Genomic DNA, 27,442 nt, shown 5'->3' with positions numbered 1-27,442 from the left:
CAGCTCTTGCATGAGGTGGCCAAAGTATTGGAGTTTCAGCTTTAGCATCAATGAACACCCAGGATTGATCTCCTTCAGAATGGACTGGTTGGACCTCCTTGCAGTCCAAGGGACGCTCAAGTGTCTTCTCCAACATCACAGTTGAAAAGCATCAATTCTTCGGCGCTCAGCTTTCTTCACAGTCCAACTCTCACATCCATACATGACTACTGGAAACACCATAGCCGTGACTAGACAGACCTTTGTTGTCAAAGTAGTATCTCTGCTTTTGAGTATGCTATCTAGATCGGTCATAACTTTCCTTGGTCATAACTTTCCTTCCAAGGAGTAAGCGTCTTTTAATTTCATGGCTGCAGTCACTGTCTACAGTGATTTTGGAGCCCCCCAAAATAAAGTCTGACAGTTTTCACTGCTTCCCCATCTATTTCCCATGAAGTGATAGCCAACATATATTCTTGTCTGTCTTTGATTACAGCCATCTTAATGAGTATTAATTGATAGCACATTGTGGTTTTAATTTTCATTTCCCTGTTGACTGTTGAACAGCTTTTCATATACCTTTTAGAATTGTTTTTATGGTAGCATGTGGCCACCTTTTCTCTGCGTTATAGATATGACCATATTTATAAATGAGGTTAGGAAGAAAATAAGTATACTTGTATCAGAAATTTGTTATTGATAGGTATAAAATAAAGGTGACATCAGGAGAAAACGTACAGATAAATGTGTCATGGTTGGTTTTACATATGAATGGATGGTAGATTTTTACCAGTTTTAAACTGTCATGGATTTAGGATGCTGAAAGAGACCTTAGTCTCTTTCAAGAATAATCATTCAATACCATCATTTTATTGGTGAAGAAATGTACCCAAGGAAATAAATAATTTATCCTGCTAGTGAGTGGCAGAATTAAAACCAGAACATAGAATTCTTGGTTTCCATCCCCCTGCAATATCTACTTTCCTAGGAAGCTGATTATTTGCTTAAATTTTTAATTCTACTGACTAATTGTGAAATCATTTTAAATTGATGCTTTCATTTGACTTAATATTAAGAATTATCTGAATTGTGGTTCTGAAAGTCAAGTGGTAATACATGCTTGATCATCCTATATAACATGGTTTGGAAATGTGAATTTAGAAATATTTTTCTATTTCTAAAATGTGTGATTTGGTTATAGTTTGAAGGTAGTAGTCATTAAGTGCTTACCTTGCCCTTTTAATAACTAATTTTTAAAATTCTCTATTCAAAACATACAGCATACATACAGAGATCAATGTAGTACATTTGCTAAATCTGGGAAATATTTTGATATCTACTGCAGAATAAAATCTTTTAGGGAGATAAAACATCATTATGTATTTTGTTAATCCTGATTCACTTCTCTCCTCAGAGGTAGCCACTGTTATGAAATTCATATGTATCTTTCTTGTCCATAATTTAAATATTGCCCCATACAGATATATCCAGAAAAAAAAAATAGTGCATTTTTGAAAATACTATATATGCCTCTCTTGCTTTTCATTCCATGTTATGAAATATCTCCATAATGATTTATATGATGGAGATTTAACTATTATAGTTTTTCCATTAATATTTTATAATGGATAATAAATTTATACATTCTATTGATGGCTGTTAGATTGTTTGTGTCCACAAAATTTTTCAGACTTGAAGTTCTACATAAAAAATGATTATGTCATAGGTATTATAAGTTTATATATCTTTGTTTTTAAACTTGCAGTTAAAAAGAGAAATATTTGGTTTTAAATCACCTCTTTCTAAGCACCAGATGAGTAACTTGTCAAATAAGCAAGACAGTTATATTGGCTGCTGTGAGACAAATAAAATGGTGATTTCGGAATTGAGGTATGGTTTTCAGATCCTGAAGTTGTAGCAAATACAATGTTTTTTAAAAATTGGTAATTAAGATCTTTGATTAAATTGAAAAATATACAGAGAAGTCTAGAGAATGCTTTAACAAATATCTATATTTCCACATGAGTTTGAGCAAGCCTGGGAGCTGGTGGTAGACAGGGAAGCCCTACATGCTGCAGTCCATGGAGTCGCAGAGTCGGACAGGACTGTTCGACTGAACAGAACTGAACTGATATTTCCACAATGAAGGTTGATTCTTAACATTTTTTGATACTTTTTTCAAATCTGTTTCTTTAAATAAAAAGTAAAACATTACAGGATGGATAATTCCCTTTAATCCTTAACACTAGTCCCATTCTCCTCCTAATTATCTATTATCATGAGTTGGGTATCTTCTCTTCATTTCGTTTGTGCATGTTTACACTTATATGCATAAATATGCTGTTTTTATATTGTTTGTAATTTTGCTTTTTCACTCAGCATCATTTTAAAATTCTTCCATGTTGAGGTAAGTAGGTGGAATGATTGATCAATGGATGGATTAGTGTTGTCAGTTTAGTTTTAATAGAAGTGTAAGAGTCTGTCTTATAACTTCATCACAATTTATCTGTTCCTTTATTTATAGTTACCTTCCAGTAAGTCTCCTACATACAGTCAAGTTCCATTCCAAGAGTGTGTTCTTAAGTCCAACGAAGTTAACCTAGGTACCCAACTAATACAATCTGCTATATAATATATATTATATATATATATAAACTATAATAGGTTTATAATACTTTTCACACAAATAATACATTAAAAAAAAACACAAAAAAGAGAAAAACTTAAATCTTACAGTACAGTAACTTGAAAAGTACAGTAGCACAGTACAGTAGTTGGCATACCGGGGTTGGTATCAAGTGAACAGGCAAGACGAGTTACTAACTGAAGGAGGGAGAGGTGGGAGATGGTAGAGTAGAAGGATCATCAGCAATAGAAGATGGAGGGCAAGCTGCAATTTCACTCACATCTGACATTGATGGCACAGGTTCTTATTCCTTGCTGGATTCAGTTCTACCTCTTGCAAAAAATGATTCAGTGATGTCTGGGTAGTAGCTCTTTTTTTCTCCTCATAAATGACACAGTAGCACTGGATTGCATTCTAAACAGCTGCTGCCATCTTCGTGTACTGTTCTACATTTGGGTCCTGTGCCGTAAAAACTACAGTGCCTCCTCAAATACAATTCCCTTGCCATTTCCTGCATCGTGAATCTCTTTAGTTCTTCAGTTACTTCTTCCTCTTGTGTCTCGTTGTCCTTTCTCTGGGCCTCCAATTCCATCAGGTCTTCAGTGAAGTTGTCCTCTTGTAGATATAGCTGTAGGTTCTTGCTGAGGGTCATTAAGTTGCTGAAGACCTCTTTGGACTCCTCATCCACCTTCTCAAATCCACAAAAATTGTGAACAAACTGTGAGCAAAGGTTCTTCCAACCCCCATTCATAATAACAGCCATTAAGTCACACCAAGCAAAGTCATTGTTTTTTATAGACTATCCAATGACTCCCAGTGTTAGTCACTCAATCGTGTTCAACTCTTTGCAGCCCCATGAACTATAGCCCGCCAGGCTCCTCTGTCCATGGAATTCTCCAAACAAGAATACTGGAGTGGGTACCCATTCCCTTCTCCAGGGGATCTTCCTAACCCAGGGATCGAACCCAGGTCTCCTATAGTGCAAGCAGATTCTCTACTATCTGAGCCTCCAGGAAACCCTTATGACCTATAGTCAATGTTTTTTATGTTACAGTCCTTCCAAAATTGTAGCAAGGTTGTTCCTGATTTGTCACTCACCTTTACTGTTTGATGAAAAAAGTCTGACATAAATAATATTTCTTGAAAGTCTCTATAACTCCCTGATCCTTAGGTAGGATGAGCAATGCAGTGTTTGGTGGCAGATGCACTACTTAGATGTTATGATGATAGTTGCCCATGAATGGGGAATGGCCTGGAGCGTTGTTAAGCAGCAAAAGAATACTGAATGGGACATCCTTCTCCAAGCAAAACCATCCTGGAAAACAGCCTATATAACCCAGGATTTAGGGTTAGTCTTCCACACAACAGGAAGAGAACCCTTGGCTATGTTTTTAAGGGCTCTTGAGTTCTCTGAATAATGAACTGAGAGACTTCAGCTTTGTATTGCTAAAAGTGTTACCCCTAAATAATAGTTATCCTATCCTTTGCTGCTTTTATAGTCTGCCATCAACTTTTCCTCCTCACTGACGTAACTTCGGTTTGGCATTCTCTTCCCATACAGTCCTGTCTCATCCACATTAAAAACCATCTTGAGTAAATACATGCCTTCATCAATAATTTCTCAGAAGCATTTCAGGAAATTCCTGGGTAGCTACCATATCTGCATTCACTACCTCACTACTTACTTTTACCTTGTGAAAATTGGCTCTAGCCTTGAATTGGTGAAGTCAGCCATGACTGGCTTTTAAAGATGTGCCCGATAATGGCTCAGACTGTAAAGCGTCTGCCTACAATGTGGGAAACCTGGGTTTGATCCCTGGGTCGGGGAGATCGTCTGGAGAAGGAAATGGCAACCCAGTCCAGTACTCTTGCCTGGAAAATCTCATGAATGGAGGAGCCTGGTAGGCTCCAGCCCATGGGGTAGCAAGAGTCAGACATGACTCAGTGACTTCACTTTCACTGTTTTTTTGCTGTGTTTCTTAAAGTCTTCATAAAGGCTTTTAGTTTTTTTTTTTTGAATCAGCATTAAACTGAGCAGGCCTTGACACTGATGCTTATCTTGCCTCCACACACCAAGAAGTTTCTCTGTCTCTTTTATCACTTTTCCATGCTTCTTTCATATTATTATTGACATCATCAGCACAGTGGACGCCACGTTCTGTAAACTTGTCCATTATCTTTGGAATTGTGCCAATGGTTGAGCAATTCATGTTACAAGACCTAGCGATGTCTCCCATCTTTTTGACTCCACTCTCAATTATTTTCACTTATGTTTCCAACATCATCACTTGAAGCTTCTTAACACCTATATCACCACTGCTTTTATGCTTGTTTCTGGACATCCTGAGCTTGAAATAAAGATAATGGACTACTGTCCTCTATGCGGTACTGTACAGTAAAGGGCACAAAAGCACAACCCCTTGCAAGAGGGTGCACCCACGTGACAGTGCACCAGACGTGTCCGCTAACTTGTGAGTGGGCAGGAGAATGCACATCCGCATCTTTGTAGGTTTGCAACTTGAAGGAGACTTACTGTATGTATAGTTTTCATTTGTTAAAAAGAATGCTGTGAAGTATATACACATGTTTCCTGTATAATATGTGAGAGTTTCCCTAGCAGATGTTTCTAAAAGTAGAATTAATGGTCGTCAGCTACTATCCAGTTTCTGAAGTAACTGAACCTGTTTACAATGTATTCAGTGGTTCGTAAGATTTTCTGTTTCTGGCCAATAGTTGACTATTATCAGAGTTTTAATTAAAATTTTTTTAATTTGAAAGGGAAAAATGGGATGTGATATTTTTACAGAATCTTTCTAATGCTTTTTGGTTTATTTTCTTTTGTGCCAGGATTAAACTTGCAATAAAAGAGGCAGAAATTCAGAAGCTTCAGGCAAACCTGACTGCAAATCAGTTATCTCACAATCTTACTGCTTGTAATGACTACCAAGAAGGTCGCAAATTAAATAGTTTAGAAGTAGCACCTGTAAAACTAGGGAATCAAATAGGTATGTTCAATTCTTTTCATAAATTGTAGTTAGAGTTCTTTAAGATGGTGTTTTTAAATGGCTGTATCACAGTGTCGTGTGTACTTTCGTTGTTTTTGCATGTGGGGTCTGCTGGTTTCTATTATCAAACAAACCTGATAATCTGTTAGTACTACTTAGTGTTGATAAGACAGTAAAAAATTGTTTCAAAACTATTAAACGTTGCATCATTATTTAAAAATACACTTTTTAAAAGTAAGATTTCCTTACATTTTATGATGCATCCATCTAAAATAAGAAATTCAGTACATTTTGTCAGAGGTTTGTTTTTTTATACGTATATACCCTTGTTACCATCACACAGTTAAGATATACAGTAGTCCCTGCCTACCCTCCCAGGATATGTTCTAAGACCTCCAGTGAATGCCTGAAGCTACAGGTGGTACTGACCCCTCTATACTATGAAGTTTTTTCCTGTACATACAAATGATAAAGTTTAATTTGTAAATTAGGCACAGTAAGTGGTTAACAACAATAACTAACAATAAAATAGAATAATTATAACAGTATACTATAATAAAAGTTATAGGAATGTGGTCTCTCTGTCTTTCCCTCTATTGTACACTTTAAATGGCTTTTTCATCTTCACACGTTGTGGCTGTAACTTTTACAGTTTGACCTATGATAGCAAAATTAGTACAAATTTCTTTTTCACAATTTCGTGGATAGAAGATTCTTACTATAGATCTTAGCACCCACAGCATATAACTATTTTCTTTTCCTTATTAAATCTAGAACTTTCACCTTTTCACTGAAGCACATTACAGCTTCTTTTTGGAATATTTGGATTTCTAGCATTACTACTCTTGCACTTCGGGACCATTATTAAGTAAAATAAGTATTACCTGAACACATGCGCCATGATACTGCAACAGTTGATTTGATAACCTAGTTGACCACTAAGTGGCTAAAAGGCACATACCAGGACAAAGGGATTATTTACATCCCTGACAATTTGGAGCTGGATGACAAGGGACAGTGTAAGACTTTATCACACCACTCAGAATACCACACAGTTTAAAACTTAGGAGTTGTTTATTTCTGGAATTTTCCATGTATTATATTCAAGCCTTAGTTGACAGCAGGTAACTGAAACCTCAGAAGGTGAAACAGGATAAAAGAGGACTACTGTGTAATATTTCCTTCAGGTTCCATATATTCCTTCCCAGTTACTTTGGGCTTAATATTCTCTTCTTTTTAAAATTTTCTTAAAGTGAAAGCTTAGATTATTGACTTTAAATCTTCCTTTTCAAAAGTATTTAAGGGTATAAACTTACTTCTAGGCAATACTTCAGCTGCATCTTCAGCTGATTAAAATTGCTGTATAACCTAATTTTAGGTTATGTTTACATTTTATTCATGTCTTATCTTACATTTTAATATCTCCTATATATGTTTATTTCCAAATATTTAGTCATTTCCCAGATATCTCTGTTATTAGTGGTGGACATTAGTTGTTTTCATTAAACAAATGAATTCATGAAAGAACCTGATTTGAATTTTTTAAATGTTTTTTGAAGCTCAGTTTATTGGCCAGCATATGGTCTCTCTTGATGGATATTCCTGATTCACTTGAAAAAATTCTGTATTCTGTAATTATTCGGTGAAACTTTTTTGCAGTTCTATTGAGATATAGTTGACATACAGCACTGTGTATAGCTGCTGCTGCTACTGCTGCTAAATCACTTCAGTCATGTACGACTCTGTGCGACCCCATAGACGGAAGCCCACCAGGCTCCCCCATCCCTAGGATTCTCCAGGCAAGAACACTGGAGTGGGTTGCCATTTCCTTCTCCAATGCATGAAAGTGAAAAGTGAAAGGGAAGTCGCTCAGTTGTGTCCGACTCTTAGCCACTCCATAGACTGCAGCCTACCAGGCTCCTCCGTCCATGGGATTTTCAAGGCAAGAGTACTGGAGTGGGGTGCCATTGCCTTCTCCAACTGTGTATAGCATAATGACTTAATTTATATATATTATGAAATGATTTTCACAGTAAATTGGTTAACATACATCATCTCGTATATATACCAAAAAATAAAAAGGAGAATGTCTTAAGATCTACTCTGTTAACAACTTTCTAATATACACAGTATAACCTATTGTCGTTATATTGTACATTCAGTTCAGTTCAGTCGCTCAGTCGTGTCTGACTCTTTGTGACCCCATGAATCACAGCATGCCAGGCCTCCCTGTCCATCACCATCTCCTGGAGTTCACTCAGACTCATGTCCATCGAGTCCGTGATGCCATCCAGCCATTTCATCCTCTGTCGTCCCCTTCTCCTCCTGCCCCCAATCCCTCCCAGCATCAGAGTCTTTTCCAATGAGTCTACTCTTCGCATGAGGTAGCCAAAGTAGTGGAGCTTCAGCTTTGGTATCATTCCTTCCAAAGAAATCCCAGGGCTGATCTTCAGAATGTACTGGTTGGATCTCCTTGGAGATCCAAGGGACTCTCAAGAGTCTTCTCCAACACCACAGTTCAATCGCATCAATTCTTCGGCGCTCAGCCTTCTTCACAGTCCAACTCTCACATCCATACATGACCACAGGAAAAACCATAGCCTTGACTAGACGGACCTTAGTCGGCAAAGTAATGTCTCTGCTTTTGAATATACTGTCTACGTTGGTCATAACTTTTCTTCCAAAGAGTAAGCGTCTTTTAATTTCTTAACATACTTGGTTCTTAACCAGTAATTAACATGAAGAAACCACTGTATAGAAGAAAACTTGCAGTATTTGTAATACCGTTAAGTATCCTACATACAAACCTTCAAGCTGCAAACTGAAAGATGTGAGCATGCATTTGCATGTCCAGCCACATAAATTAGTTCACGTCTGGCATACATTGTCACATGTGTGCATCCTCTACAAGTGGCTGTGCTTTTGTGTCCTTTACATTATGGAGTACAGTATCTTTCTTTCAAGCCCAAGATGTCCAGTTCAGTTCAGTTGCTCAGTCGTGTCTGACTCTGCGACCCCATGAATTGCAGCACACCAGGCCTCCCTGTCTATCACCAACTCCTGGAGTTCACTCAAACTCACATCCATCAAGTCAGTGATGCCATCCAGCCATCTCATCCTCTGTTGTCCCCTTCTCCTTCTGCCCCCAATCCCTCCCAGCATCAGAGTCTTTTCCAATGAGTCAACTCTTCGCATGAGGTGGCCAAAGTACTGGAGTTTGAGCTTCAACATCATTTCTTCCAAAGAAATCCCAGGACTGATCTCCTTTAGAATGGACTGGTTGGATCTCCTTGCAGTCCAAGGGACTCTCAAGAGTCTTCTCCAACACCACAGTTCAAAAGCATCAGTTCTTCAGTGCTCAGCTTTCTTCACAGTCCCACTCTCACATCCATACATGACTACTGGAAAAACCATAGCCTTGACTAGATGGACCTTTGTTGGCAAAGTAATGTCTCTGCTTTTGAATACACTGTCTAGGTTGGTCATAACTTTCCTTCCAAGGAGTAAGTGTCTTTTAATTTCATGGCTGCAGTCACAATCTGCAGTGATTTTGGAGCCCAAAAACATAACGTCTAACACTGTTACAACTGTTTCCCCATCTATTTCCCATGAAGTGATGGCAACAGATGCCATGATCTCAGTTTTCTGAATGTCCAGAAGCAAGCATAAAAGCAGTGGTGATGTAGCTGGTACTGCTAACAGGTACCAGCTGTTATACTGTACTTTCCAAGGTACTGTACTGTAAGTTAAAAAAAAATTTTTTTTAAGTGTGTGAAAAATAGCTGATCGCAGCTATCTTTGTTGGACTTAATGTGCTCTCAGAATGGAACTCATTTATATGTAGGGGACTTACTGTAATAGCAGATCAGTTGAATTCCTTATATATGATTAGGTTATTAAGTAGTCTTTTTAAGACTCTCTTCATTTTATTTATTTGTTGCTTTAAAAAATTTGAATATTGCCCCTTTTTTTTTTCTGTCTTTATTTTAAAGTAAATGTAATTGACCTACAACACTATGTTAGTTCAAGCTGTACAACATAATGATTGGACATTACAAAATTACCATGATAAGTCTAGTTACAATTTGATGCCATACAATGTTACTAGGATATTATTTACTGTATTGTCCATACTGTACCTTTTATCTCCATGATTCATTTATTTTATAACCAAGTTTGTGCCTCTTAGTCTCTCTCACCTATTTCACTTATCTCCTTTCCCTTCCCCCTTCCCAACTGCAACCACCAGGTGGTTCTCTGTATGTTTGAGTGTGTTTCTTTTTTGTTACGTTTGTTTTGTTTTTTAGATTCCATGTGTAAATTTTATATGAATGAAATAATACAATATTTGTTTTTCCTCTGTCTAGCTTATTTTACTTATAATACCCTCTAGAGCAATCCATGCTGTTGCAAATAATCAGGATTTCAGTCTGTTTTATGACTGATTAATATTCTATTTTATAAATACATTCTGTATATATACCTTCTTTATCCATTTGTCAATTGATGGACACTTAGGTTGCTACCATATGTGAGATGGGCTTCCTTGGTCTCAGAGGTTAAAGCATCTGCCTGCAAAGTGGGAGACCTGGGTTCGATCCCTGGGTTGGAAAGATCCCCTGGAGAAGGAAATGGCAACCTACTCCAGTATTCTTGATTGGGAAATCCCGTGGACGCAGAAGCCTGGTGGCCTACAGCCCATAGGGTCCCAAAGAGTCGGACACGACTGAACGACTTCACTTTCACTTTCACTTTCTATCTAGGCTGTTGTAAAATACGCTGCAATGAATATAGGAGTACAGATATATTTTCTAACTAGTATTTTATTTTCTTCAGAAGCATACCCAAAAGTGTAATTACTGGGTCATATGGTAGTTTTAAAGAGAAAAAAAGGCACTCCCATACTGTTTTCAACAGCATCTCTACCAATTTATATTCTCTCTAGCAGTGCACTAAAAGTGCACTTTTCTCCACATTCTTGTTAACAGTTGTTATTTGTTGTGTTTTTGATAATAACCATTCTGATAGGTTTGAGGTAGTTCCTTGTGGTTTTGATTTGTATTTCCCTGATGATAAGAGTTGTTGAGCATCTTTTCATGTGCCTGTTGGCATCTGTATGTGTTCTTTGGAAAAATGTCTATTCATGTCCTCTGCCTGTATTTAAAATCAGGTTGTTTTAGTTATATTGAACTGTGTGAGTTCTTTGTATATTTTGGATATTAACCCCTTATCAAATTATATCATTTGCAAATATTTCCTCCCATTCAGTAGGGTACCTCATTTTGTTGATAATTTCATTCATTGTGCAAAAGCATTTTAGTTTGATGTAGTCCTACTTGTTTATTATTGCTCTTGTTTTCCTTGCCTGAGGAGACTAGACCCCAAAAATATTGCTAAGACTAATGTCAGAGAGCTTACTGCCTGTGTTTTCTTCTAGAAATACGATGATTTCAGATCTTATCTTTGTCTCTACTCCATTGTGAGTTTATTGTTGTATGTGGTTTAAGAAAGTAGCCTATTTAGATTCTTTTGCATATCTCTGCCCATTTATTAGAGGGGCTGTCTTTTTCCCATTGTATATTCTCGCTTCTTTGCCATAGATTAATTGACCATAAAATGTGAATTTATTTCTGGACTATCTACTTTGTTCCATTGAACTGTGTGTCTAGTTTTGTGCCAGTGCCATACCATTTTGATGACTATAGATCTGTAGAATAGTTTCAAATCATAGAGCACGATACTCTGAGCTTTGTTCTTCTTTCTTTAGACTGTTTTGGCTTTGGGATTTTTTTGTGTTTCCATACAGATTTTCTTTCAGATAATATCCAGAAGTGGAATTGCTAGATCTTATGGTAGTTCTGTTTTTAATTTTTTGAGGAACTGCCATACTGTTCTTCATAGTTACTGTGCCAATTTACATTCCCACCAGCAGTATACAGGGTTCATTTTTCTCAACATCCTCACCAATAGTTGTTATATCTCGTCTTTTATATACAGCCTTTCTAACAGCTGTCAAGTGATAGCTCACTGTGAGTTTTTTTCTTAATTTTTTGATTTAATTTACTCTTTTTCCCATTCTTATTCAAATTCTCTTCCTATTTAGGATATTACAGAATATTGAGTAGAGTTCCTTGTGCTATATAGTAGGTCTTTGTTGGCTATTTTTTTTAAATTGAAACATAATAGTTAATTTATAATGTATCAATCTCTGCTGTAGGCAGAGTGACTCAGTTATACACAAATATTCCTTTTTATATTCTTTTTCATTATTGTTTATCACAAGATAAACTATACTGAATATAGTTTCCTGTACTATTCAAATTAGAATCTTGTTGTTATGTTATTGTAGTTCTGATTTAGATTTTCATGATGCTTAGTGTTGTTTGTACCTATTGGCCATTGGTGTCTTCTCTGGAAAAATGTCTGTTCAGATTCTCTGCCTTTATTTTTGGTGTTGAGTTGTGATTTTTTAAATATGTTCAGACTATTAACCCCTTATCAGATAATGATTTGTAAATATTTTCTCCCATTCCATAAGTTGACTTTTCATTTTGTTGATGGTTTCCTTTGCTGTATAAGAACTTTTTAGTTTGATATAGTCCTGCTTGTTTGCTTTTGCTTTTGATATAAAATGCAAAAAAAGATAAATCACCAAAAGACAGTTACTGCTGAGACTGTAACTGTCTCATAGCTGTTACATAACTGTCTAATAGCTGACAGTCTATGTTGTTGTTTTTTTTCTAGGAATTTTATACTTTATGTCTTATGTTCACGGTTCATGTCTTTAATCCATTTTTAGGTTAATTTTTGTGTATGGTGTAAGATAATTGTCAAATTTCATTCTTTTATATGTTGCTGTCCAGTTTTCCTGACACTGTTTATTGAAGAGACTATTCTTTCCCTGTGAAATATTCTTCATTCCTTTGTTATAAATGAATTGACCATTATTTATGATCTTTCTATTTTTGTCCCATTGATCTATGTGTCTGTTTTTATGCCAGTGTTATACTTTTTTGATTGCTATAGATTTGTCACATAGTTTGAAACCAGGTAGTATAATGCCTTCAGTTTTGTTCCTCTTTCTCTTTTGTAGTTCCATATAAATTTTAGGCTTGTTTATTCAATTTCTGTGAAAAATACCTTTGGAATTTTGATAGGGGTTGGATTGAATCATAGATCACTTCTGGTAATATAAATATTTTCACAGTGTTAATTCTTGTAATCCGTGAGGATGAAATGTCTTTCTATTTATTTGTCTTCAGTTTCTTTCATCAGTGTCTTATAGTTTTCAGTATACAGATCTTTTACCTATTTGATTATATTTATTCCTAACTATTTAATTCTTTTTGATTCAATTGTAAATGGGATTATTCTCTAATTTCTCTTTCTGGTTGTTGTTGTTGTTCAGTTGCTCAGCCATGTCCAACTCTGTGACCCAGTGGACTGCAGCACACCAGACTGTTCTTCGCTATCTCCTGGAGTTTACTGAAATTCGAGTCTGTTGAGTCAGTGATGCGATCCAACCATCTCATCCTCCATCTTCCCCTTCTCCTCCTGCCCTCAGTTTTTCCCAGCATCAGGGTCTTTTCCAATAAGTCAGCTCTTCACATCAGGTGGCCAAAGTATTGGAGCTTCAGCATCAGTCCTTCCAGTTAATATTCAGGGTTGATTTTCTCCAGGGTTGACTGGTTTGATCTCCTTGCAGTCCAAGAGACTCGCAAGAGTCTTCTCCAGCACCACAATGTCAAGCATCAATTCTGTGGTGCTCAGCCTTCAAATAGAAGGGGAAAAGGTGGAAGTAGTGATAGATTTCCTCTTTTTGGGCTCCAAAAGAGCCATGAAATCAGAAGATGATTGCCTCTTTGCAGGAAAGCGATGACAAACCTAGACAGAGCAGAGACTACTCTGCCGACAAAGGTCCATGTAGTCAAGGCTATGGTCTTCCCAGTGGTTACATACCGTCATGAGAGCTGGACCATAAAGAAGGCAGAATGCCAAAGAATTGATGCCTTTGAACTGTGCTGGAGAAGACTCCTGATGAAAGTCCCTTGGACAGCAAGGAGATCAAACCAGTCAATCTTAGGGGAAATCAACCTGAATATTCACTGGAAGGACTGATGCTGAAGCTGAAACTCCAATACTTTGGCCACCTGATGTGAAGAACCGACTCATTGGAAAAGACCCTGATGCTGGGAAAGATTGAAGGCAGAAGGAGGAAAGGGCATCAGAGGATGACATGGCTGGAAGGTATCACTGATGCAATGAACATGAACTTGGGCAAACTCTGGGAGATGACAAGGGACAGGGAGGCTTGGCGTACTGCGGTCCATGGGGTTGTGAAGAGTCGGTCACGACTGGGTGACTGAACAATAACAACAACAGCCTTCTTTATGGTCCATCTCACATCTGTACATGACTACTATAAAAACCATAGCTTTGACTATATGGACCTTTGTTGGCAAAGTGATGTCTCTGTTTTTTAATACGCTGTCTAGGTTTGTCATAGCTTTTCTTCCAAGGAGCAAGTGTCTTTTGATTTCATGTCTGCAGTCACTATCTGCAGTGATTTTGGAGACCAAGAAAATAAAGTCTGTCACTGTTTCCATTGTTTCCCCATCTATTTGCCATGAAGTGATGGGACTGGTTGAAGTAGTTCAAGTGTGTTGAAGAGAAGAGACACAGGATGAGATGGTTGTATGGCATCACCGACTTGATCAACGTGAGTTTGAGCAAGCTTCAGGAGTTGGTGATGGACAGGGAAGCCTGGCTTGCTGCAGTCCGTGGGGTTGCAAAGAGTCGGACATGACTGAGTGAACTGAATGGACAGATGCCATGATTTTCGTTTTTTGAATGTTGAGTTTTAAGCCAGCTTTTTCACTGTCCTCTATCACCTTCAATAGGCTCCTTCGTTCCTCTTCACTTTCTGCCATTAGAGAATAGTATCATCGCATATCTGAGGTTATTGATATTTCTCCTGGCAATCTTGATTCCAGCCTGAGCTTCATCCAGCCCGGCTTTTGCATCATGTACTCTGCATATAAGTTAAATAAGCAGAGTGACAACATAGAGCCTTGATGTATAGTTTCTTATAGTTCATAGTTTATTCAGAATTAAGATTTTTCCATTTGAAGTAAAATATAGAAACTTTATAAGACTATAGTTCTCTCTACCGTTCCTATTTTATGTTGTAATTATCCAGTGTATTATAGCAACATATGTTGAAAACCTCACTAGGCAATACTGTTTTTTCTTTCCTCTGTTCATAATTGGATAGTTATCACTCTGGCTTTTTCTTGATTAGTGTTTGCCTGGGAAGACTTTTTCCATCCTTAAAAGGATGTATCTTTGTATATCAGTGCGTTTCTGATAGATAACATATGATTGATTCTTACTTTTGTAACTAGTCACTCTTACCCTTTTATTGGAATGTGTTGGTTACTTACATTTAATGTAATCATTGATCTTTTGGGGTTTAAATCTACTATCTTGTTATTTGTTTGCTTTTTATTCTGTTGGGTTTTGTTCACTTTTCTTGCCTTCTTTTGAATGAATTTTAGTATTTCATTTTTTTAATGCCTTCTATTAAGTAATCAATTATACCTCTTTATTTTTTTAGTGGTTGCCCTAGGGGTTAACATATGTATCTTTAACCTGTCATATGCTACCTTCAAATACAATGCACTGCTAGCAGAAATGATGGTAGAGAAGATTAGATATCTTAAGTGATTGGAAGGAATACAGTCGAGAATGATGGAATCAGCAGAGGGAATTCTAATTAGAGCTTGTGATAATGTATGTTATATATTATCTAACATCAAAGAAGAACGGAGTCAATAATAGATTGTTTAGAAAGTGAATTATTAGGGATATGGAGAATTGATGAGAAATAGTACTTATGCAACCCTTGAAGGCATAGTTTGTCTACTTGTTTACACATCTATGTATTCTCATGCAGTCATCTACATTGTGCATCTACTTTAAAGCACCCCTGAAAGCTTGTTTACCTTTCAGTCGGCAATAGTGTATACCTTTATAATGGAGAAAAGGTGTATTCCAACAACTACCTCTGATAACCCTCAGTAGTTTTACAGAGCTTTAACTGAATTCTTATCATTTGGCTTGGAATATGAAGGATTCAGTGTTTTTGGGTTTCAGTTTGCATCTGTATACAGTATATCAAAGTGATCAAGTTATCCAAATAAATTTATGATAAATTTTGGTTTAAGGAGATAAGACAGTGTTTTTATGTTTTGTTTTGTTTTCAAATAATGATTTGTATTCAAACAGTGGGGTTTTTAAAGATGGAGAAGGGCTCTTTGTGGTACAAAAAGATAGTCTTTATGTTATGAAGTGATAGTCTAGAAAAGTACGTTGAGTCAGAACTTATTCCTACTTAATATATTTAATAATAGAAAGTACTTTGCTTACCATGTTTTTTCATTATATTTTCTTTAATTTATGTTTCATCCACTTAGTATTCTTTAGATCAGAAAGTAAATATGGTTAAATCTTTCAACATTGAAATGAGTTTTTATTCTTTGAATTTTATAGAGAACAGTTTTCCTTTTATGTTTATTAACAGAAAGTTTAAAAGATCAAAATCAGCATACTATGAACAAGCAATATGAAAGAGAAAGGCAAAGACTTGCTTCTGGAATAGAAGAATTACGTGATAAGTTGATGCAAATAGAAGCTGAGAATTCTGATCTGAAGGTTAACATGGCGCACAGAACTAGTCAGTTTCAACTCATTCAAGAAGAGCTGCTAGAGAAAGCTTCAAACTCTAGCAAACTTGAAAGTGAAGTAAGCTTAAACTAGCTATATGTACTAAATTTTGAGAGAAGAAAAAAGTGTTGTATGGTTTTGTAAAAATTGTTCAAGATGAGATTTATACACTTAAAAAATGGTATCCTATAAGTTATAACTTCTTTTAAAATTATATTTGGAAACTTTTGGGTTTTAATATATGTTAAAAGTAGGAAAACAGTGGCTAAATTTGGTGAGATTTAAACTGTACTCCTTTCTATTATTTCTTCCAAGTATAAGTTAATATGGCTAATGCATATTTACAAGTAAAAAATTTGGATTATGTAATTGGAAAAAAACAAGTAGGAATAGAGGATTTGGTATTTTAGCAAATAGTAGGGCCACCTGGAAAGCTTGTTAAACCTGCAGGTTTTGGGTCCTATTCCAGTGATTCTGATTCAGTAGGTATGGAGTAATGCTAAGGAATCTGCATTTTTAAACTGCTACATGTAAATCTGATGCAGGTATCTTTGGATTATATCCTGAAAAGGGGATACCGTATGTTTTATGAATATCTGATCTTCATTTCCACTGAGGACAGAACAAGGGTGCCTTATTAGGTAATTGTGTACTAGGACCACATGTGTATATGCTACAGTCACCCTTCAGATCACAGGTTGCCACTCTTTGAGGGCACTTTTTAAATGTCTGATTTCTCATCTTAAAGTCTATAGCCAAGACTAGGGATAAGACCTGTGGGATAGGAACTTATGTTAATAACAGAAAAGAGAGTCAGTTGATAATTACAGCCATCAGCTTACTTGGAAACGTGTCAGGTACTAAGGTTAATAACTTTTTTTAAATTAAAATATTAGCACAGTCTTGTTGAAAATACAGAAAGGGACAAAAAAGAAAATAAAACATTGGTAATTCTACCAGTAGAAATACTGCTGTTAACATTTTATTGTACTAATTTCAGTCTTTAACAGCTACTTTTACAAAATGGGTTGGGTGTGGTCCTGTTTGAACATAGGTGTCTGAATTAATAGAATAGGATGTGTCATATTCTGCTCTTCCCTTCACTGTTTTCTTCTGAATTGTCATTTATTTTTTTTTTAAATAATTTTAAATTTATTTCAATGTGTTTTCAGATGACAAAGAAATGTTCTCAACTTTTAACTTTAGAGAAACAGCTAGAAGAAAAAATAGTTGCTTATTCCTCCATTGCTGCAAAAAATGCAGAACTGGAACAGGAACTTATGGTAAAAATTACCATTTTTTTGCTACAAATTTACTTTGTCTCTAAGGAACTTAATTTGTAACAACATGTTTGTTTTAGTATAATTATTCTAAAATATACCATGTAGGAAAGTATAAATTTTATCAGATTCTTTCAGTTTTTAGTTCTGTATTTTTAAGTTAATATGGAAAGTTGTTATCTAAAGTTTCTTATTTTTATTTTAGTAGAATTGAAGGAACTGGTAGTAGTTCTTTGATGTTTCACGAATTTTTAAATAGTTTGATCTTATCATTTTGATACAGTTTTTAAAATAACCACTTTGTCTTTTTTTATAATTATTGAAATATTCTTAAAGCTTGACATTGACTATTGTGATTCTTTAAAGAATAGAGTATAATAAATTTTATGCTTTACTAATATACTTTTTTCTAATGTACTTTTATGAAAAACTAGTTCTTAATTATATTCTTTTAAAGTGTTTTTGTATTTCTAGGAAAAGAATGAAAAGATTAGAAGCCTGGAAACCAATATAAATACAGAGCATGAGAAAATTTGTTTAGCTTTTGAAAAGGCAAAGAAAATTCATCTTGACCAGCATAAAGAGATGGAAAAGCAGATTGAAAGAGTAAGATATTAATTATGTTTTTATAAGTAAATGTAATATATATTTAGAATATGAAATCTGAAAATCTTAAACATTACTAACTTAGCTTTTTTTATTTAAATATATTAGGAAACAAGACATCGAAAAGCTAGTAGTACTATAGTTAGAATCCCATTACTTCTAGATCATTTTACAATGCTTCTCCTTTAGTACTCCTGCCATTTGTTTCAGTCATTATTTTTTGACATTATCAAACTAGAGTGATTCTGTAACTCTTTTTCCACTAGAGATATCATTTGCCTGAAGATTGGTTGAGTAGAAGCTCTCTTGATCGGGTTAAAAGTGAAGAGCAAAAACAAAAGTAAAGGAGGAAGTGTGAGACTAGAAGCACAAGACTAAATAAAAGAGTTTGGATGCGTTTAATAGCGGAATGTATTAATATTTAACACACACAAATATAAGCTTATAATATAGAGCAATAGAAATTAGTCTGAGCAACAGACAGAAAGAAAATTTGGGAAAAAAACAAACACAGCCTTAGAGACCTGTTGAATAATATCAGAAGGTCTAACATTTATGTCACCAGAGTACCAAAGAGGAGAAGAATGAGACTGGTACAAAAAATATTTGAAGGAATAATGATTAAAATTTTGCCAACTTGTGAAGGAAATTAATTTATAAATTCAATAAGCTTAAAGAGGATTTTTGTTTTTGTTCAGTCGCTCAGTCGTATCCAACTCTTTATGACTCCGTGGATTGCAGCACACCAGGCTTCCCTGTCGTTCTCTAGCTCATAGTGTTTGCTCAAACTCACATCTATTGACTTGATGATACCGTCCAACCACCTCATCCTCTCTTGTCCCCTTTTCCTCCTGCTCTCAAGCTTTCCCAGCATCAGGGTCTTTCCCAGTGAGTCAACTCTTTGTATTAGGTGGCCAGAGTATTGGAGCTTCAGCTTCAGTCTTTCCAGTGAATATTCAGGATTGGTTTCCTTTAGGATTGACTGGTTTGATTTCCTTGCTGTCCAAAGACTCTCAAGAGTCTTCAGAACCACAGTTCACCATCAGTTCTCCAGTGCTCAATCTTCTCTATGTTATGGTCCATCTCACATCCATGCATGATGACTATAAAAACCATAGCTTTGAGTATATGGAACTTTGTTGGCAAAGTGATGTCTCTGCTTTTTAATATGCTGTCCAGGTTTGTCATAGCTTTTCTTCCAAGGAGCAAGCATCTTTTAATTTCATGGCTGTAGTCACTGTCTGCAGTGATTTTGGAGCCCAGGAAAATAAGTCTGTTACTGTTTTCACTTTTTCCCCATCTGTTTACAATGAAGTGATGGGACCGGAAGCAAAGAAAATAACTTCAAGACACATCAAAATGGTTGCTGAAAATCTTGAAAGCAGTGAGAGATAAATAACACATTGCATATAGAAGAACAAAGATTAAAATTACTGTAGACTTCTCATCAAAAATAAAAAACTGTGGTTAGAAGACTGAAGAACATATTTTTTTGACTGCTCAGAGAAAAATTGTCAACCTAGAATTTTATGTCCAGGAATAATATTCTTTAGGAGATTGAACCAGTCAATCCTAAAGGCAGTCAACCCTTAATATTCATTGGTAGGATTGATGCTGAAGCTGAAGCTCCAGTACTTTGGCTGTCTGATTCAAAGAGCCAACTCCTTGGAAAAGACTGATTCTGGGAAAGATTGAAGGCAAAAGGAGAAGTGGGTGGCAGAGGATCAGATGGTTAGATAGCATCACTAACTCAATGGACATGAATTTGAGCAAACTCTGGGAGATAGTGGAGGATTGAGAAGCCTGGCTTGCTGCAATCCATGGCATCACAAAGAGTTGGATACAATTTAGCAACTGAGAAACAACAATCCTGATGAGTGTGAGGTGGCATTTCACTGTAATTTTGATTTGCATTTCCCTAATGATCAGTGATATTGAGAATCTTTTCATGTCTTTGTTAGCCAGTCATATATCTTTAGAGAAATGCGTATTCAGTTCCTATGCCCATTTTTAAAATTGGGTTGTTTTTATACTGTTAGTGAGTTTCAGGACTTCTCTATATATTCTTGATATTGATCCCTTATCAGGTATTCAGTTCAGTTCAGTTCAGTCACTCAGTCGTGTCTGACTTTGCGACCCCATGAATCGCAGCACACCAGGCCTCCCTGTCCATCACCAGCTCCCGGAGTTCACTCAGACTCACGTCCATCGAGTCAGTGATGCCATCCAGCCATCTCATCCTCTGTCGTCCCCTTTTCCTCCTGCCCCCAATCCCTCCCAGCATCAGGGTCTTTTCCAATGAGTCAACTCTTCGCATGAGGTGGCCAAAGTACTGGAGTTTCAGCTTTAGCATCATTCCTTCCAAAGAAATCCCAGGGCTGATCTCCTTCAGAATGGACTACTGGTTGGATCTCCTTGCAGTCCAAGGGACTCTCAAGAGTCTTCTCCAACACCACAGTTCAATCGCATCAATTCTTCGGCGCTCAGCCTTCTTCACAGTCCAACTTTCACATCCATACATGCCTACTGGAAAAACCATAGCCTTGACTAGACAGACCTTAGTCGGCAAAGTAATATCTCTGCTTTTGAACATGCTATCTAGGTTGGTCATAACTTTTCTTCCAAGGAGTAAGCGTCTTTTAATTTCATGGCTGCAGTCACCATCTGCAGTGATTTTGGAGCCCCCAAAAATAAAGTCTGACACTGTTTCCACTGTTTTCCCATCTATTTCTCATGAAGTCATGGGACCGGATATATGATTTGCAAATAGTCTCCCATTCTGTCGGTTTCCTTTTTACTCTATTGAGAGTCTTTGGGTACACAGAATATTAGAATTTTCATCAATTCTAATTTGTCTATTTTTTTCTTTTGTTGCCTGATCTTTGGTGTCATATTTAAGAAATTTTTACTAAATCAAATATCATGAAACTTTTGTTACAAGATTTCTTCGAGGACTTCTTGTTTTTAATGTCTGACATTTATGTCTTCTGTCCATTTTGAGTTAATTTTTATGTACGGTGTTAGGTAAGGGTCTAACTTCATTCTTTTGCATGTGGATGTCCAGTTTTATCTGCACCGTTTGTTGGAAGAGCTGTCATTTCCCCACACTGAGTGATCTTGGCTCCCTTGTCAAAATCATTTGACCATATGTGTGAGTATTTATTTCTGGGCTCTTGATTCTATTCCAGTGGTGTATATATTTGTCTTATCCCACTTCACCCTGGTTTTGTTACTGTAGCTTTGTAATATTGATAGGTTTGAAGTCAGGAAGTGAGGATACTCCAGTTTTGTTCCTTTTCAAGTTTGTTTTAGCTGTTCATGGTCCTCTGAGATTTCATAAGAATTTTAAGATGGGTTTTTCTGTTTCCGAAAAAAAGGTCTTTGGGATTTTAAAAGAGATTATATTATATTGAGTAATACTGACATTTTAACAGTATTAAATCTTCTAATCTGTGAACATGGAATATGTTTCTATTTATGTTTTCTTTGGGGCTTCCCTGGTGGCTCAAGTGGTTAAGAATCTGCCTGCAGTGTGGGAGACTCAGGTTCGATCCCTGGGGTGGGAAGATCCCATGAAGAAGGGAATAGCAACCCACTCCTATATTCTTGCCTGGGAAATTCCATGGACAGAGGAGCCTGGCAGGCTACAGTCCATGGAGTCACAAAGAGTCAGCCACAGCCGAGCAACTAACACTTTGACTTATGTTTTCTTTAATTCCTTTCATCAGTGTTTTGTAATTTTCTTACCTCCTTGGTTAATTCTTAAGTATTTTTTTCTTTTTGATACTACTATAACAGAAATTGTTTTTGTAATTTTCTTTTCAGATTGTTCATTGTTCATGTATAGAAATGACCCTGATTTCTCTGTGTTAAATTATATCCTCTGCTTTTCTGGTTTCATTTATGAGTTCTAGTAGATTTATTGTGTGAAATCTTTAAGTTTTGTTTTTTTACAGTATTTATAAGATTATATCATCTGCCAGCAGTTAGTTTTACTTCTTCCTTCCCAATTTGTATGCCTTTTTTTTTGTTGCTCAATTCCTGTGGCTGGAACTTCCAGGACTGTTAAACAGAAGTGGTGAGAGGGGCATCCCTTTCTTGTTCCTGAGCATAGAAGAAAAGCTTTCAGTCTTTTCGTCATTGACTATGTTAGCTGTAGGTTTTTCATCTATGGGTTTTATTTTGTGAAGGTAGTTTCCTTCTGTTCCTAATTTGTTGTGTTTTTATCATGAGAGGTTATTGAATTTTGTCCTTCCTTCTGGGACTTCTGTGATGTGCACCTTGGTCTGCGTGACAGTGTCCAACAGGTCCCTTATGTTCTGTTCACGTCAGTCGTTTTTCTTTCTGTTCCTCTAATTTATGATGTGTTATTTATTTTCATTTGAGTGTTTCCATTTAACAGTTCTTTGGTTTTAATAATTTTTAGCTAACTTGTTGCTGCTCTGTTTTTATAGTATATATGTATGCATGTATCACATATGAATGATTTTTATACATTTTATATAATATATACAAATATTCATATAAACATACCAGTTTATTCATATTTTGTCTTCACAAAACTTTTGGATGTTTGATAACAACAGTCTGTTAGTGGTGAAGTTGTAAAGACAAACATTTCTAATGAAAGTATTAATTTTGATACCCTTTGTAAAGAAATACTTAGTGAAGTTAGAAATGTGCATATCCTACAACCAGGAAGTCCACTTATAGGTGGTATGTTCTAAAGAAACTCTAATACATGTACATAAAGAGATATATACAAAGATTGTTACTGTAACATTATCATTGTAGTGAAAAAGAATACTAACTATTCCCAAGTAGAAGAGTGAACAAGCTGTAGTTTGTTGTTATAATGGAATTTTCTATTATTTGAACTAGGTCCGTATATGGATACACAGATAAATATTTAAAACAATATTATGCCTCCTGCATTAACAGGTGGGTTCTTTACCACTGAGCCACCAGGGAAGCCCTGAAAGAATATTAAGTGAAAGAAACTAGTTGCCGAAACTTGGAACAAGTGTTGATATTGTCTATGTGAATTTTCAAAACAAAAAATTACATTATGTTCATGGGTCTACATATGTAGTTAAAAGCATGGAAAACACGCATGAAGCTGAAACACACTAGAGAATGATACAAAACAATTTCAGTATAGTATTGGTGAGGGAGGAAAAGAATAAGACCTGGATTTGTGATTTTATTTCTTCTCTAAAAGGAGGGAAACTAAAGGAAATTTGGCAAAATGCAATCATCTATATAATTTCAATAGTAATATAACATGTGAGTATTATATTTTGTGTGTACATTTGACTTTTGAACAATGTGAAAGTTAGGGGTGCCAACTCTTGCACAGTTGAAAATCCACGTATAACTTTATAGTCAACCCTCTTATCCGTGGTTCCTATCTGTGGATTCAAACAACCTCTGGTGGTATAGTACTCTAGTACACATTTATTGAAAAGAATCCATGTATAAGTGGACTCAGGCAGTTTAAACCTATTTTGTTGAAGAACGGACTGTATTTAAAATGTTATAGATTTTAAAAAAGTTAACATGAAAATTAATAAACCCTGTTTGTGTTTTTAGCTTGAATCTCAACTAGACAAAAAAGAACAACAATTTAAAGAACAAGAAAAGACTATGTCTATGTTGCAGCAAGATATAATATGTAAACAACATCATCTTGAATCACTAGACAGGCTCTTGACAGAAAGCAAAGGGGTAAAATCATCTTTATGAAAGTGCTCTTTAAAAGTTGATTAATATTTTAAGTTTATGTATTTTTAACATTCCTTTAATTCTAATCAAATCAATTTTTTAACAACTTGTTACTAATGCTAAAATATTTATACACTTACTTATTTTTTGCTACCAATCTGTATGTTTTTAGGAGATGGAAAAGGAAAATATGAAGAAAGATGAAGCTTTGAAAGCATTACAGAACCAAGTATCTGAAGAAACGATCAAGGCTAGTATACTAATACTTAAATAAAATTTTTTTCTTTTAATTTTTTTTATTAATAGAGACATTCCTGTGGCTTTTTAGTTTACTCTATAAATTGTAAAAATCTTTTACTTAAAAATGAATAAAGTAGTAAAAATTTTACCTAAATCAGTGAACTTAGTTTCTTTAAGTAGTATATTTTTTCATTGAGAATTATGATCTTAATTATTTGATAATTAGTTTATAGTTTATCTATAATATTATCTGTAAGATTATCACAACCTAGTTTATAGATTATCTAACCTCCTTTCTTTTTGCCTTAAGACTTGTTTTTTTGTTTTACCAAAAACTGTTTTTTTTTTAACTGTAGGTATTTACTAACATTGCCAGTAAAATATTAACAAAGGAAGTGAAGAGAGATGAAATTACAAACAGTAGAGTTTTGCTTCTATTTACTAGTTGTGCTATATGATTAAATAGGAGATAAATCCAGAATTTCTGAGTAAAATACAGTTTTGTTGCTATTAACAGTATATATATCCTTATAGTTAAAGGCATGGGCTTTGGGGCTAAACTAACTGGGGTTTCATTTCTGGCTTCAGTGTGCTTACTAACTGACTGTAACCTTGGCTTGGTTATTTAAACTCTCTGAACTTTAACTTCTTCATCTTTAAAATAGGAATAACAATGTACTAGAAGAGGGTGGATTTGAGGATTAATTAAAATGAGGATATAAAATACTTAGCACACACTAAGTTACTCAGAGTTTGCTAAGTAATTACTAGCACACACTAAGTTACTCAGAGTTTGCTAAGTAATTACTATATATCCAATGTTTTCTCCTCATTATTATTATTTCTTTTTGACTGTACTGTGCAGCTAATGGGATCTTAGTTCCCCCAGCAGAGATCAAACCCTGGCTCTTGGCAATGAAAGCACAGAGTCCGACCCTCTGCACTTCCAGGGAATTCCCTTGACCCCTATGTAAAGTTTACTGCCAGATCTCACCATTTTCAGGGCACAATTTTTCCTTTATAATTAATAAGCAGTATGTGGGATGATTCTTAGAGGCCATGTTGAAAGCCGTGTTTCTCAACAAACTTATAGTCAATAGTTTTTAAAATCCGGTGATGAATCTTGCCCGAATAAGTTTTTGCATTGCTAATTTTTATCAGGTGTGATATTCTGACAGATTTCTTTTTCCTGTGTGTAGAATTTGATACAAGTACCAGTGCTCATTCTCATGCTTAAGAAAGAAAACTTGTAAATAGTTATACCTTCATAAAACAATTTAAAAGTTATTTTTAGGGCAGCAGTTTATTAACAAAGATAATTATTCAGAATTACACACTTTTAAGCTGTTGTTATATTCACAAGCAATAGGGACAGGCTTTGGCAACTGTGTGTCTTTCAAGATCCTCCTTTTAGAAATAAGAGTTGTAAGGATAATTTCATGATGTAGAATATTATCTGCAAGAGGGAGCAGTTTTTTGTTTTTTCTTATTTTGCTGAAATTTCTTTCACACTTTCATGACTACTTATTAAAAGGCTGTTAGCATTGAGGAGAAAAAAATCTCTCCCAAGAAACTCAGAATTACAATAATGAAAAGAAGGAATCAAGAGAAAAATGAATCTCATTAACAGATGGGGGACATGGAGTATATAGGCAGATTCTGAAAGAAATTTACTGAATTTGAGTTGCTCTTTGCTCATTTGCTATTTAAGGTTACAGTAGCATGAAGCATTTACAGCTTTATGAACACTTGAACCAAGTTACATGGCTGCCTTTCTAAACATGTTTTAACTAATTGAAAGGAGAAACAGCGCTCTCCTTCTTATTTTTTTTTCCTAGCTGACAAAAACCTTTCATTTTCTTAGTGACTTAAGAATATTCACAACTTAGTATTTTTAGTACAATACACCAGTTTGTACTCTATTATTTTTTTTGATCAAGGGAATTTAAGGAATAGGTCTAAATACTGCTTATTTTTAGAAAATGTTGGGGTGTCTGGCCTACAGGTCCTTGACAGTTGGCCCCAGTCTATTTTGCCAGTCTCATCTCTCCAATACCCCTCTCTTACAAATTCATGCTTTTGGTACCCTACTGCTGCTGCTGCTGCTGCTGCTGCTGCTAAGTCACTTCAGTCGTGTCCAACTCTGTGTGACCCCATAGACGGTAGCCCACCAAGCTCCCCCATCCCTGGGATTCTCCAGGCAAGAACACTGGAGTGGGTTGCCATTTCCTTCTCCAGTGCATGAAAGTGAAAAGTCAAAGTGAAGTCGCTCAGTTGTGTCCGACTCTTAGCAACCCCATGCACTGTGGCCTACAAGGCTCCTCCGTCCATGGGATTTTCCAGGCAAGAGTACTGGAGTGGGGTGCCAGTGCCTTCTCCACTGGTACCTAAGCTCCTGCCAACTTCTTACTACTCCTTTTCACAGTGCTTTGTCTTTGAATGTACTTTGCTCTTCCTAAATGCCCTTCCTCACTTGTTCATGGCTGTTTATTCTTCCGGACTCCAGTCTCTGGCTTCCTGGTTTGCAGTAATAATTAGTTTTCTAAATAAATCTCTTCTTTAATAGTGCTTTATATCTTAAGTTGGACTATATATTCATTGGTTGAGGTAGTGAGGTAACAGGAGATAACTGTAAAATATTGAGCATATCATAAGCATTCATTAGTATTAGTTGATTTTTCTTTTTTCCTTTTTGCTGCTTAGGTCAGACAACTAGATTCAGCATTGGAAATTTGTAAGGAAGAACTTGCCTTGCATTTGAACCAATTGGAAGGAAATAAAGAAAAGTTTGAAAAACAGCTAAAGAAGAAATCTGAGGAGGTAAGTAAATTAACATTTCATCACATGTAGCTTCCCAGGTGTCAGTGGTAAAGAATCTGCCAATACAGGAGATGAAGTAGACCTGGGTTCAGTCCCTGGGTTGGGAATATTCCCTGGAGCAGGAAATGCCAATCCACTCCAGCATTCTTGCCTGGAAAATTCCATGGACAGAGGAACCTGGTGGGCTATAGTCATTGGGGTCACAAAGAGAAGAGTCAGACATTACTGAGTGACTGACCATATACACATATAGCTAGGTTTTAGAAAATATTATTTGATTCATAGTCCATCCATTCTGTTAGTAACAGGTGATTTTATAAAGATATTTTACCAAATCAGTGGATATTCCCTAATCCATGCTAGCTGAATAAATAAATGGCCCCAGAGCATATTGATAAAAAGCCAGCTGAAAAAAGTACATTTTGATTATCCAGAAC

The 27,442-nt window shown here is 35.8% G+C and overlaps 1 protein-coding gene across 7 annotated transcripts in view; it reads left to right on the top strand.

The window, feature by feature from the left end:
* Window positions 1-27,442, top strand: part of CCDC18 (coiled-coil domain containing 18) — a 107,870-nt gene that overhangs the window by 33,691 nt on the left and 46,737 nt on the right. For all 7 annotated transcript variants that reach the window (XM_040232280.1, XM_040232277.1, XM_040232278.1 and 4 more), the window contains 8 exons: window positions 1,745-1,869; window positions 5,453-5,610; window positions 16,193-16,413; window positions 17,508-17,618; window positions 18,090-18,221; window positions 23,814-23,948; window positions 24,118-24,195; window positions 26,889-27,005. In XM_040232280.1, coding sequence (XP_040088214.1) covers window positions 1,745-1,869; window positions 5,453-5,610; window positions 16,193-16,413; window positions 17,508-17,618; window positions 18,090-18,221; window positions 23,814-23,948; window positions 24,118-24,195; window positions 26,889-27,005 — 1,077 coding nt within the window. The remainder of the gene's footprint in view (window positions 1-1,744; window positions 1,870-5,452; window positions 5,611-16,192; window positions 16,414-17,507; window positions 17,619-18,089; window positions 18,222-23,813; window positions 23,949-24,117; window positions 24,196-26,888; window positions 27,006-27,442) is intronic.

Source organism: Oryx dammah, unplaced genomic scaffold, assembly GCF_014754425.2.
Source record: "Oryx dammah isolate SB20612 unplaced genomic scaffold, SCBI_Odam_1.1 HiC_scaffold_28, whole genome shotgun sequence".
Taxonomy (NCBI): Eukaryota; Metazoa; Chordata; class Mammalia; order Artiodactyla; family Bovidae; genus Oryx; species Oryx dammah.
The sequence above is the reverse complement of the archived record's forward strand: the minus strand, read 5'-3'. Positions and strand labels throughout refer to the sequence as shown.